This window comes from Sitophilus oryzae, unplaced genomic scaffold (genome assembly GCF_002938485.1).
Source record: "Sitophilus oryzae breed Bouriz unplaced genomic scaffold, Soryzae_2.0 scaffold_906_pilon_pilon, whole genome shotgun sequence".
Classification (NCBI taxonomy): domain Eukaryota; kingdom Metazoa; phylum Arthropoda; class Insecta; order Coleoptera; family Curculionidae; genus Sitophilus; species Sitophilus oryzae.
In genome coordinates, this window is record NW_022147535.1 from 317,236 (window position 1) to 330,233 (window position 12,998).

The 12,998-nt window shown below is 31.6% G+C and overlaps 1 protein-coding gene across 2 annotated transcripts in view; it reads left to right on the forward strand.

Moving 5' to 3' along the window:
- The window catches only part of LOC115890626 (protein O-mannosyl-transferase TMTC3-like), a 177,333-nt gene extending 164,539 nt beyond the window's left edge, over positions 1-12,794 (forward strand). Inside the window, exons 9-12 of one of the 2 annotated variants that reach the window (XM_030910907.1) lie at positions 10-191; positions 6,834-7,008; positions 9,075-9,542; positions 12,086-12,794. In XM_030910907.1, the coding sequence (XP_030766767.1) occupies positions 10-191; positions 6,834-7,008; positions 9,075-9,542; positions 12,086-12,583 (1,323 nt within the window). In that variant the 3' untranslated portion in view covers positions 12,584-12,794. The remainder of the gene's footprint in view (positions 1-9; positions 192-6,833; positions 7,009-9,074; positions 9,543-12,085) is intronic. The other variant, XM_030910906.1, reaches the window with a different exon arrangement.
- Positions 12,795-12,998: the final 204 nt, after the last annotated feature.

Consider the following 12,998-nt stretch of genomic DNA (forward strand, 5'->3'; position numbering starts at 1 on the left):
GGAGCGTACATTAACGTTGGCCGCACATACAACCACCTCAAGTTGTACGAGAAAGCGGAGGAAGCGTACCTCAAGGCGAAATCCTTGTTGCCCAAGGCAAAACCGGGCGAGTCTTACCAGGCGAGGATAGCGCCCAATCATTTAAGCGTGTTCCTCAATCTGGCTAACTTGATTTCAAGAAACCACACAAGGTAAGGAGGGCTGAGGGGGTTTAGACTCTATTTCTTTATTTGCGCAAACTGATTAGTTCACTGGTAGTGAGTCTGTTGTCTTTGAAGTAAATTCCCGACTAAAGTGTCAACGGAAATTGTCAACATAATTACTCATATGACATCCAAATTATTTTTTCTCATGTTTCTCATCAAAAATTACTTGGGGTATTAAAAAACCAAACGGAACTGCTTGCACTGAAAAAAAGTGCGAGTAATGGAAGCTTAATAAACAAAAATGAAGATTTTACATATTTATTTATTAAAAATTTTTGTACCAAAGATTTATGTATAGGATAAAGCGTAAAAATGCAGTTTTATTAATATTTTGACATTATACATAGACTGCAATCTAAAATACTGAAGATATAAGCACGTATGGGAATTTTATACACTTCTATAGGTATATTTTCTTTGAATAAAAAGACTAAGGATAGAGGATATTAGACAATCGATGTCATGACAGGCCATTTTATGACAGTTTTAAAAAATGTCTATACCTATGTGGTGGATTCATCTCTCCAAAAAAGTCCTATACTTAATGGTATTTCGCTACTGCAAGAAAAGGTACAAAATAAAATAGTTATTTTTTTAAACACTACTGCGTTAATTCAACGGAGACTAATTGTCAGCAGTGGTCTACCAATAAACAAATTTGCCTCACGGGCAAAAAAATGCTTAAAGTTTCGGAAAATTTATCTCTTTTTCTTCTCTAAAAAAATACAAAAAATTAAAAAAATACAAAAAGAAAAAAACTATTTAAAGTATTTAAATGCAACTATTATTATTATGACAGTTTTGTCTGACGTTTCCATGTGACATTGGAAATGGATTGGATTTTTTTCTGATTTCTTAGGCGAGTCTATTTTACGTTATATCTTGTTTTTTTGTTCAAAAACCACTCGGCATTGTAGATCTAAATGACTTTATCAAGAAAATAAATTTTGCAATGCATGAAGATAGGGCATTTAACTAAAATCTCATTTTTCGATGAGGGCTACCTTATAGTTATTATGTTACAGGAAAGCCCACACTTTACATAGTAGATATCTGTAACACTTTTAATGATTAACGCCTACTATTGAAACAGCGCCTGCCAAACCTTGTTTTATATTTCAAAAAAAAAACACAGTTTTCTTATTAAATATCTATTTTACGTATAGGAAGTACTTAATAAAATGAACAGATTAAACAAAACTCTTTTTATTAGTTAAAATCCTCTACTGAGGGACAGGAGAGTCAAAGTCACAGTCTTATATAAAAAAATATTTAGAATTTTTACTATTTAAAAAAAATTAGGCAACTTGTTTCGGGAATCACAATCCCATCTTCAAGCCCGGAAGCTAAAAATATTTTCAACAAAAAACAATCAAAGTAAGTCAAACATATTTGTCAACCGAAGAAAGACAAGTAACAAAACACTAAAATACGGGTAACAGTCACAAAAGTTAAAACTATCCAAATTATTTGTACAACGAAATGTTACAGAATGCCAAGCTACCACGAAAGCATTTATCCATCTAAAATTTATCAAATATCATGAAGAGTACTTAAAACTATTTCTAAAAGAAGTGGAAAAATTCAGATTTAACTCTTTTGGATTACAATACAAAATACAGGTTGTTCGATTTAAAATAGAGAAGAAAAATACAACATTTAGTTTTGACTCACCGTGTATATATCAAACAAGATTGCAATTTATTTTTTGAATTTATAATCTTGAGAGGGCTTTAAATAAGCAGTAAATTTGGTTTAAAACCTGTTATACATATATCAAAAACCACTCGGTATAGTATATAACATTATGGTATTTTTGGAATGGAAATTTAATGACAAATCCACTAAGCTAAAAATATACAGTATTCCATTTAAGAATGAACAACTTTAGTTTCAAAATATGTTGTTGTTGCATTTTGACAAAAATATTTTCAAAATGTGCGTTACCATTGCTTTCACATTACGTAAAAAAATTGAAATAAAAATGCCAAACCAAACAACACTATACATGTTAATTGTACCCATACTATCAGGATAAGCTACTTAATTATTGACAAAAGAACCTTTTAGCTGAAAATAGATATGCCTGTGTATTTTTCATATATTTAACTGTTTGTGTTTGTAAATATTAGTAAATTGTTTTTTTAATCTTATTCTTGTTTTGCTCTTTTGCTTATATTTTTATTTCTTAATGTGTAACTGCTCATATTGATTATATAAAAAATTGAAAATTTAGAAGTGTCCTGAGCTACAATAATTTTTATAGTCCTTATACTCCAAGTACGGTGTTTTCTCTCTCTGTATTTATTATTATAGTCTTGATAAAGACGAAAATACACGTCGAGACGTCGGAATTTTTTTAAATAAAAGGTTGTTTATTTCCCGGTCCTAAACCTGCGAACGCCATTTCGTCTATAACATAAGGGCGCAAATCTACCACATCAAAAAACTAATATGAAGCTTTTTCGGTAGCTTGGATCACCCTTATAATTCTATATTCTCCAAAATACTTCTATTTTAGCCATAGGTGCGAGTATTTGCATGCAGGTTACCGAAACTTTTTAAGCTAAAACTTTAAAATACGAATATAAGAAAGTTTAACTAAAACTCCACGCCCGCCGGTTGCACTCGAACCATTTCCCAAAACGATATTTTCCATTTAACTACAGGGAGTAAACTTACAATTTTCCGAACGGTAAGCTCCAATTCCGTTTTCCCGAACGTAGAAATGTCATTATAATACGATTGGTTTTTTCCTTGGGAATAGTAATATTATGTTTTACCCGCAGATACGTTCCATATTTCTGTGAAATTACACCTGAACCCGATAGCTGCATTTTCCGCGTCGCAAGGAAATTTTATTTCGCAAAATATATCCATCAACCCGATATCGAGTATCGCTTCCGTGGTTCGAGTAATAAATATACGACAAAAATAACCCAAACAAAATAATTTTTCATTATTGTCGTTTAAAGAACCGTTTCGGAAATCTATTTGACATCTTATTCAATTTCCAAGACGTAATGATTTTTTATGGTGTTGGTATCAGAATATTATGATTCAGAGGTACATAATCTAAAATATATCCCATCAAAAACATAGAATGTAAAAAATGAGAAGTCTCGCAACACAATCCTTCCACTATAAAAAGTTGTGAGATCTTAGTAAAACCAAGTCAGTTTATTTTATTTAGTCTCTCTTTAATCACCTATTCAACAATTTTGTTATAAACCGTTAGTATCAATATTAGTCATCTTTATTTCTGTAACAATTATTTATAATGACTTGACAATTGCACAACACCATAATTATAAAAGAATAATCTACCATCTCGATTACTAAGTAAACCTAAACAATACCCTTAAAAATAAAGTTCTTTTTAATTAGAATAGAGTAATAAGTCATTATAATTATTGCAGAAATAAAGATGACTAATATTGATACTAACAATTTACAACACAATTGTTGAATAGGTGCTTAAAGAGAGTCTAAATAAAATAAACTCTTTTACATGAGATCTCACAACTTTTTATAATGGAAGGATTGTGTCGCGAGACTTGGCATTTTTCAGATTCTATGTTTTGATAGGATCTCGTTTCTTTTTGTAGGTTATCCTCCTATTTTTTTCAGGGACAATATCGTCCCATTGCTGCCAAAAGTCACTAACTTACTTTTTATTACTTCCGAGAAAAACGCGTCTAAAGATGAATTGCATTGCATAAAGATGTTATAGTTAGTAACTATTCGGTATTAAAATAAAACATAGAAAGCATAACCAGAAATCCTAGTTAATGACTTTCTCAATCGATTCTCCGCTTCAAAATATTGTTAGTAATTCAATTTCCAGGTTGTTCGGAAAAATGTTAGTTAGTGACTTTTGGCGGCAATAGGACGATATATCATTCAAAATAATATTAAAGAAGTTTGACTAAATTATCGTATAAGGTCAGATAATATCAAATGAATTAATTCTAGTTTTCTAACGACTAAATTTCGTTATAACCTAAATATCAACTTTAAAAATGTTCAATTCATGATTTTACATTTGCTTATTCAAAATCATGTTTTTGTCAATTTTATACATATTTTATTTTTTATCTCGAAAACTGTATTGGTATTATAAAAAATTATGAGATATGAGAGTAGTTTTCAAAAATGTAATGTTCCATTTAAAATAACAAAGATGCTACCACTTTTCAAATGATCCGGCAACACTGTAACACTGATAATATTTTAGATAAATGGAGTAGGTGCCTTTATGTGAAAATCCCAATTTTCAAAACAATCCTATCGCCGTGCCGGTTCTAATATTACCACCGCCGGAAAGTTGGTTACAGGTAGCGGGTAGACAGCTCACTTTTGATCCATAAGAATATTTCGAGATTTTTCATCTTTTCCTTCCATTATAAGCTTAATTATAAACTTAAAACCTAAACTGCAAAATTTGAAGTTTGTGACATATCTAGAATTTCCTTAGAATTTTGATTTACTAGTCTTATATTGACTAGAAAACGAGTCACTGGCGAAGTTAAAGAAATTTGACTAGAAAAAATCATAATCCTTGAATTATTATTGGCATTAATATACAAAATCCGCTTTGGCATACAAAGAGACCGCTTCGATTAATTCTAGTTTTCTAGCTTTTTCGCGATTGGAAAGTCAGTTACCGGTAGCAGTTAGACAACTTTTAATCCAGAAGGATATGTCGAGATTTTTCATTTTTTCCTTCCATTATAAACTTAAAGCTACCTATTTTAAATTTGAAGTTTCTGACACATCTAGAAGTACCTTAGAATTTTAATGATCTCTCAGTGAGTCAATGTCGAAATTAAAGAAATTTGACAAGCGATAATTCATAAACTATGAGGTATGATTACTAGATATTTTGGTAACCTAGCTAGCTATAGTATATCTTCACGTGTAGTGAAAATTAATATTCTTGCTTTATCCACAACGAAGTTACCAGAGTGGTCAAAACCAGTAATACCTTCCAGAAAAGAATGGTATGGCTGTGCTCGATTTGGCGGGGGCACTACCGTGCTTACGGTATCTGTGCTTACACTACCGTGCCCCCAGATACCGTATGATCGAAGATATACGGCGTCATAGACGGCTGGGGAATGTCAATCGATGAGAATGTTAGAGAGAATAAATTTCTAGACGTCATTTACTAATAATTGACATAACAACTTTTCAAAAATTAACACTAATTATAGGAATATTAAAAGAAGGTACAGCGTTTCCAGATAAAGATCTATCAAAAAGTTATTTTTCTCCATTTTAATATACACCATTTAAAAATCATTTTCACTCAATATAAAAATAAGTCACAACCTTAAGACCAACTGGCCGTAAGCGCTATTTAAATGACGCCTAGAGCTTGATCTCGCCAAAATTATAATCGGTTTTTATTCCTCAGACGCCTTTGAAGCCGATAGATTTTTTTTCGATCGTATAGTATTTGTGAAGAAAAATTCCGAGATTATATTTTAGTATATAATATTTAACTTTTTTGATAGACACCCTCATGAAGAGAATAAATATAGCTTTAATTTGACATAAAAATGATCAAAAGATTTTATGAGCGTAATATCGTCTCCAATATCCGTTATTATTATTATTATTAATTAAACATAATAACTGCAACTTTTTGATAGAGACCCTGTTATAAGTAGTGTATTCTCCTATTGATACGCAAAAATTAGGTTTTGATTAAAAACACGATGCTTGGCAAATCCTGCAGCCCTATCTTAGATTATTGGTAGACCTTTTGGTTCCTAGACATCCAAAAGAAAGATTTATTAAATTTTTGGTGACGTGAATGCGACTGCTAGCACACATATCTACATCCTAGGATTAAAGAACATACAATGCAGCATGTCATTTTGACATTCTCCCACCAAAAATATCTTCTAAAACAGACTTACAAATATACAGAGAGTTCCAGCATTCCGTGGACATAGAACAACTAGGTATTTATTGAATCAAAATAAGTTAATTGACCATAATTTACCTTTAAACAAAAGTTCTTCGTTTGTTTATTAGAGGGCATAAATCAAAAATAAACCTGAACGTTAATTAATTTAAAATTTATAATTTTTTTTGGCTTATTGTCAAATATAATTTGTGATACTAATATAAAATTCCATATTTTCGCCAACTAGATTAATAGATTCTATGCGCCTCTATAGTCATAGCTGATAAAAAATATTTTTTGGAAGGCAGCTTCGGGAAAATGTTTTTCCTCAAAAAGTATGCGCTTTTTGACAAGAGATAAAAATGTAGTAAATACTAGAAGGGACTATTTAACGAAAAAAAAATCGGTCGTCGGTTGAATTGGAAAATATTTATACTAAAATTTATGTAGGAGTGGGTGTAGTTTTCACCTTTCCAGTAATTTTTGTAAAAGTTAAATGTTAAAGCACTTAGCAAAACCGGACACCCAATATCTCATTCAAATCGGTTCTTAAAATATCTAAAAAAATGTGTTTATTCTTTTGTATATGGGTAAACTGTGTCCAATGAACTTATTTTGTCGTCCACGGAATATTGGGACACCCTGTATATTGTAATAATTCGTCCTTATTCTATTAAAGTAAATATTAAACAATTTATTTTCATTTTTAGATTGGAAGAAGCCGATCTGCTGTACCGACAAGCCATAAGCATGAGGGCGGATTACACTCAAGCGTATATTAACCGAGGTGATATATTGATAAGACTCAATAGGACGAAAGAAGCTCAGGAGGTGTATGAAAGGGCTCTTTTGTACGACAGCAATAATCCCGATATTTATTACAATGTAAGTGTGATTTTTACAGTGGATGGTTAAGTCGTTACCTTTTTTAACTCAGCAGGGTCAAGTTTTCTATATAATATAAGCATTCATTTTAAATAACACTATACATGGTGAGGTTCCTACGATGTTCTCTATGGGTATCTCGGAAACTACTGGAGATAGAAAGTCGGTTAAATGGGGAAAGAATTGCAGTTTTGTGGGGTCATAAATATAAACCTTTCAGATTTTTGAAAAAGTTCATGGCTTACCAGATATTTCGAAAAAAACAAATTTTGACTATTTTAAAAATTGTCCCTAATTCCATTATAAGTTATTTTAGACAAAAAGTTTTCAGATAAAACTTGTAGATAATCACATCCTTAATGAGATAGTGTCCTCCGTTTTTTTCTAGAGCCTGTCATTTTTGACATATGACACAAACATATGTTTTTTTTTAAATGGAAACCATAGTTAGCCATGACTTCATAGAAAGCGCCATTTTTTAAGCCTTTCAGCGATATAAGCTATAATATGTTTTTTTTTCGAAAAATTACTGAGTTATTGCCAATTCTTATCATTTTTAAACAATTTCACTTAGTTAGCCATGTAAACAAGTTTAATCGTCTTTGCTCTCATAAATGTGAAGCTGTCACATCCAATTTTTCTAAACCAAACAAAAATTGTAAATATGAATTTTTCAAATGAAGAAAAGCGTGTAGGATTTTCAAGGAAGATTGTTCAACCTTTCTTGGCCATACATTTTCGAGGATACGTTGACCTGTGAATGTTACGTTTTTTAGAGAACGGTTTTCAAGACATGTTAGAAAAGTTAGTTATAGCCAATTCTTATCTTTCTTGACTAATTTCACTTAGATTGCATGGTATTCTTATTCTGTTATGATTTATAACTTATAAAAAGTCAGAATATATTACTAAACGGTTCTTTACAATTTACATTACACAAAACTAAAACTTAAAAAAATAATATCACTACATACACTTTAAGTTATTTTAGAAAATTTTCAAAAATCCGCCATTGTTTTGAGTTGCATCTTTTTAAAACTGAATTACTACTTATTCTCACAGAAGGACCGGTCGACTTAATTAAACTTTTCTCGTACCGCCACTTCGAGTGCCTCTCTTAATTCATAAGTTCTTTTGTAAACCCTTATTGTTAATTATACCGCATAAAACAATCTAAAATGGATAGGTCAGGTGATCGAGGAGGCCCATGCAATTAGTCCACCTTTTCCTATCCCTGCGTTTGTATAATTATGATATAAATAATTTTTAAAATTTTTTCCATTATGAAGGGTGGGGGGTGGTGTGTCATACTGAAAGTCATGTTGGAACCACTCTAGTGATACGCGAGTATCTACACGCTTTTCTTCATTTGAAAAATTCATATTTACAATTTTTGTTTCTTATAATTTACAAAGTTTGGATGTGACAGCTTAACATTTCTGAGAGCAACGGCGATTGAACTTGTTTCCATGGCTAACTAAGTGAAATTGTTTAAAAATTACAAGAATTGGCTATCACTCAGTAATTTTTCGAAGAAAAGATATTATAGCTTATATCACTAAAAAGCTTAAAAAATGGCGCTTTTTATGAAGTCATGGCCAACTATGGTTTCCATTTAAAAAGAACATATGTTTGTGTCATATATCAAAAATGACAGGCTTTAGAAAAAAACGGAAGACACGGTCTCATTAAGGATGTGATTATCTACAACTTTTATCTGAAAACTTTTTGTTTAAAATAGCTTATAATGGAATTAGAGACAATTTTTAAAATAGCCGAAATTTGTTTTTTTCGAAATATCTAGTAAGCCATGAACTTTTTCAAAAATCTGAATGGCGAATATTTATGACCCCACAAAACTGCAATTCTTTCCCCATTTAACCGACTCTCTATCTCCAGTAGTTTCCGAGATACCCATAGAGAACATCGTAGGAAACTCACCCTGTATATAGATATATTGTCGTGACTGTAGATTGAAATTTATTTATATAAAAAAGTTATAGGGGTGGCTTACTTTTACTAAACACCCGGTAATTACAATTACGTTAACATTTTATATATTTTAGCTGGGGGTGGTATACCTAGAACAAGGCAAAGCACCTCAAGCACTCGCCTATCTCGACAAAGCTCTAGAATTCGATCCGGAACACGAGCAAGCTCTGCTCAATTCCGCCATACTCCTTCAGGAACTGGGAAGTCCGGAATTTCGTAGAAAATCAAGAGAACGACTCACTAAACTCCTGGCCAAAGATAAAAACAACGAACGGGTACATTTTAACTTGGGAATGCTCGCGATGGACGAAAAAGATATATCCCAGGCGGAACATTACTTTAGAAGAGCAGTGCACCTCAAATCGGATTTTAGAAGCGCCCTGTTCAATTTGGCCTTGTTACTGGCCGACGACCATAGACCGCTGGAAGCGGCTCCGTTTTTAAATCAGCTGGTCAAACATCATCCTGATCATGTTAAAGGTTTGATTTTGCTGGGAGATATTTATATTAATAATATCAAAGACCTTGATGCTGCGGAGAATGTAAGTATAGGTTGGGTTGTGAATTTTAATTAGAGAGAAATAGTAATATTACTGTGATTAACTTCATTTTTAGGATGTAATAATTCTAAAAATATTCCTATATTGAAAATTTCCATTCAACCTTTTTTAATTTGAATTCTCGAAATTTATTATTGAAAATAGTTTTGATAAAAAACTTGCGTTTGCGTTATGTGCGCATATTTGAAGTGAAACTTCTTACTCTATTAATCGGAAGGATTTGAAAGATATGTTCGAAAGTTTGTTTTTAAAAATTAAACATAAATAAATAATTTAATTGACTTTCACAAAATTTGTATTAAAATGACCGTCTGTCCGGCTACTCCATTCGGGTACCTCTATCCACGTAGCGAGTTTGGTTCCAATCGGCCCATAATTAAGAAAAATCCTGATGATTTCGTCCATTTAGAGGCATAGGTTCGAAACGTCGAGTGCGTCATCCTGTAACCCGCCCCCAATTATGACGCAATCAACCCACATTTTTCTTCAACATCAAATAAGGATTTGACGTTGAAGAAAAATGTGGGTCGATTGCGGCATTATTGGAGGCATAATACTAAGGAGGCCCACCCTAATGAAGATGTAAACGGTGTGAAGTTAGAAGTGGTCCAATCTATCGACATACCATATTTAATTAAATTGGAAGATTTTTTCTAAGCTATAAGCTGTCCTTACTATTTTTCCTATCTATTTGAATTTTTACTCCCAGCGTGCTTGAAGAAGTTTCACTTCCAAAATTGTAGCATAAATCTGGTGAATGGGTTCAGCCTTTCTTTTGCTTGAAGAAACAGCTTAAAAGATTTGTCAATTGAAACAGATATCGATAAAGAGGTATTTTTTGTAAAATGCCATGAAGCCCGGTTAAGCAAACAAAAACCAGCTCGTTAGTAGCTTTTTACTTTTTTTACTTTTTTAAAAATTTGACTAACTAAAAATTTTCTAGCGTTTTTGAGAGTGTATTTCCCCCCATCATCCATGAAGCATATAACTAACAGAATATAGGAAAAACTATTTACAGTGTTTGCTTTAACGCTTTTTACCACAAATTGACATAACGTAAAACCACACTTCAAATTAATGACTAAAATGCCTCCAAAGTACGTTTACGAAATAATTTCTTTTTTTACTCAGATTTATTTAATATGGAAAAAAATATGAAAAAGGTTTAAAAAGTCAATGAAGTGCTAGCGATATATTACTAACATTTAAAGATTTCTACGCCATAAATTTATATTTAACTGCATTAGAAAATATTTTATTTTTCGTTTGAAATAGTCTAAAGAAATTAACTCTTCTGTAATGTCTGGAAGTGTTGTCATATTGAACGTATTTTTGAGCATGATATCCCATTATGTGTTTTATGATGGATTAATAATATACAGAGCGATTAAGAATGATTTAAATAATTGACAATTCTATGTTAGCGGAATAGACTATACAGGGTGTTTCAAAAAACATTTGCAATATCTTGTGGTGAGATTAGTCAGATAAAAATAAGATTTATTTTTCATATAAACATAGCTCCGATTCTGCTCTGTTTTGTAGCTACAGGGTGTTAAAGTCTTAATATTTTTGCGATTTATTATAATTTTCTTCCAAGTACTTTTAGCATTTCAAAGGAAATTTTGAGGGTAAAAGTTACTATAAATGCAACATATTTTAAAGCTAAAAAAGTGTCGACATATTCACCAAGGACGTGCATATGGGTTATCACTGGAATATTTTTCTAAAAAAAGCATGTACGCCATTGACCTTTTTTCCCTTCTTAACGAAATAGTGTAAGCAGTTTAATACCGATTAAAAGTTGTCTCTTGATATTTTGTCGATTTCGGCCTCCTTGATCAACACAATTTTACTAATTTGCCTTGATCCCAGTCTAATAGCAACTTTTAAAACATTTTAATATCACTAACTTGCGAAAGTTTTAAATAAGAATTAATTGATTCCTCATCAAAAAATATGAAAAAGAGTTTCTATAAACATGGATATGGAAATGCATAGTTTTAAAGTTACAGGATGATTGAAAGATTTATCTCATCAAGGAGGCCGAATTCGACATAATATCAAAAGTTAACTTTTAATTGGAATTAAGCAGCCTTCACAATTTTGATAAGAACAGAGAAAAAGCCAGTGGCGCATATGTTTTTATTTGAAAAATATTCGATACTTTTTTAGTATTAAAATACTAATATATACTAATATAATATTAAATACATTTACTTATAGTAACTTTTACCCTTAAAATTTCATTTGAATAACTAAAAGTACTTAGAAGAAAATTATAATAAATCGAAAGATTATTAAGACTTTATCATCCTGTAGCTATGAAACAAAGCAGAATCGGATCTATGTTACCTGAAGAATCTCCCCACGAGAGATAACACATGTTTTTTGAAAAACCCTGTATAATTAATTGTTGATTGCTTCATGTTTGACAAACTGTATTTGTTCGTTCATTTTTAATTGATAAATTTGTTTAAAAAAAAAACAGGATTTATTTTCACAAATTTATTTCTATTTCACAGTGTTATAAACAAATTCTACAATTGGAACCTGGCAATATCCAAGGACTTCACAACCTTTGCGTCGTCCACGTGGAACGAGGTCAACTTCTAGAAGCTCAGCGTTGTCTGGAAAAAGCACACCGATTAGCGCCTCACGAAGACTACATTGCCAAACACCTGGGCATCGTGAAAAATCGCATTGTTAAATTACATCTAAACCAGGATGTGGCAGACTCCAAGGAAAAGAGCAAAGTGGTTTCGGATAAAAGCGTGGACGATAACGAGAAGAAGACTGAACCGGTTATAAGAAAAGAGACGGAAAAACAAAAACAACTTTACAGTAGTAGAGTGGTAAATACTGAGCCGATGTTTGTTAATGATATGGACAATGCTCAAGATTACCCCAGCTTTGAGGTCGAAGGAGAAAATTTAGATAACTCTGTGGAACATAATTCGAGCAAATGGGACAGCCAGAAAAGAGACACCAACACTGAAAACACCCCTGCAGACAGATCCTAGCAATAAATCAAACTGAATCGAACCTAGAACAGAATATTTTGAATGTATAAACCGTCGGAGGACTCATAATCTCATAAAAGACTTTTTATATGGAAACCCAGAGACTTGTCAGTCAATCGTGTTAAATGTTTTATCTCCATCTATACAGGGTTTTTCACCACATACGACACGGAGTATTGTAGCTAAACGATGAGATTTTTCCAAATTGTAAGTTTTGGGTTCGTTGAAGGACTATTAGAGCTACAATTTAAAAATATTTTTACATAATACAAAGTGTATAAATAAAAAATATCAAAGTTATTTTTTTTAAATGGAACACCCTGTATATTATTACATTTTTAGTTTCTACAATTAAAATAAAGGTAAATTTGATTAAGGTTTATCACACTTAAGCTTTACCGTTTTAGAAATATTT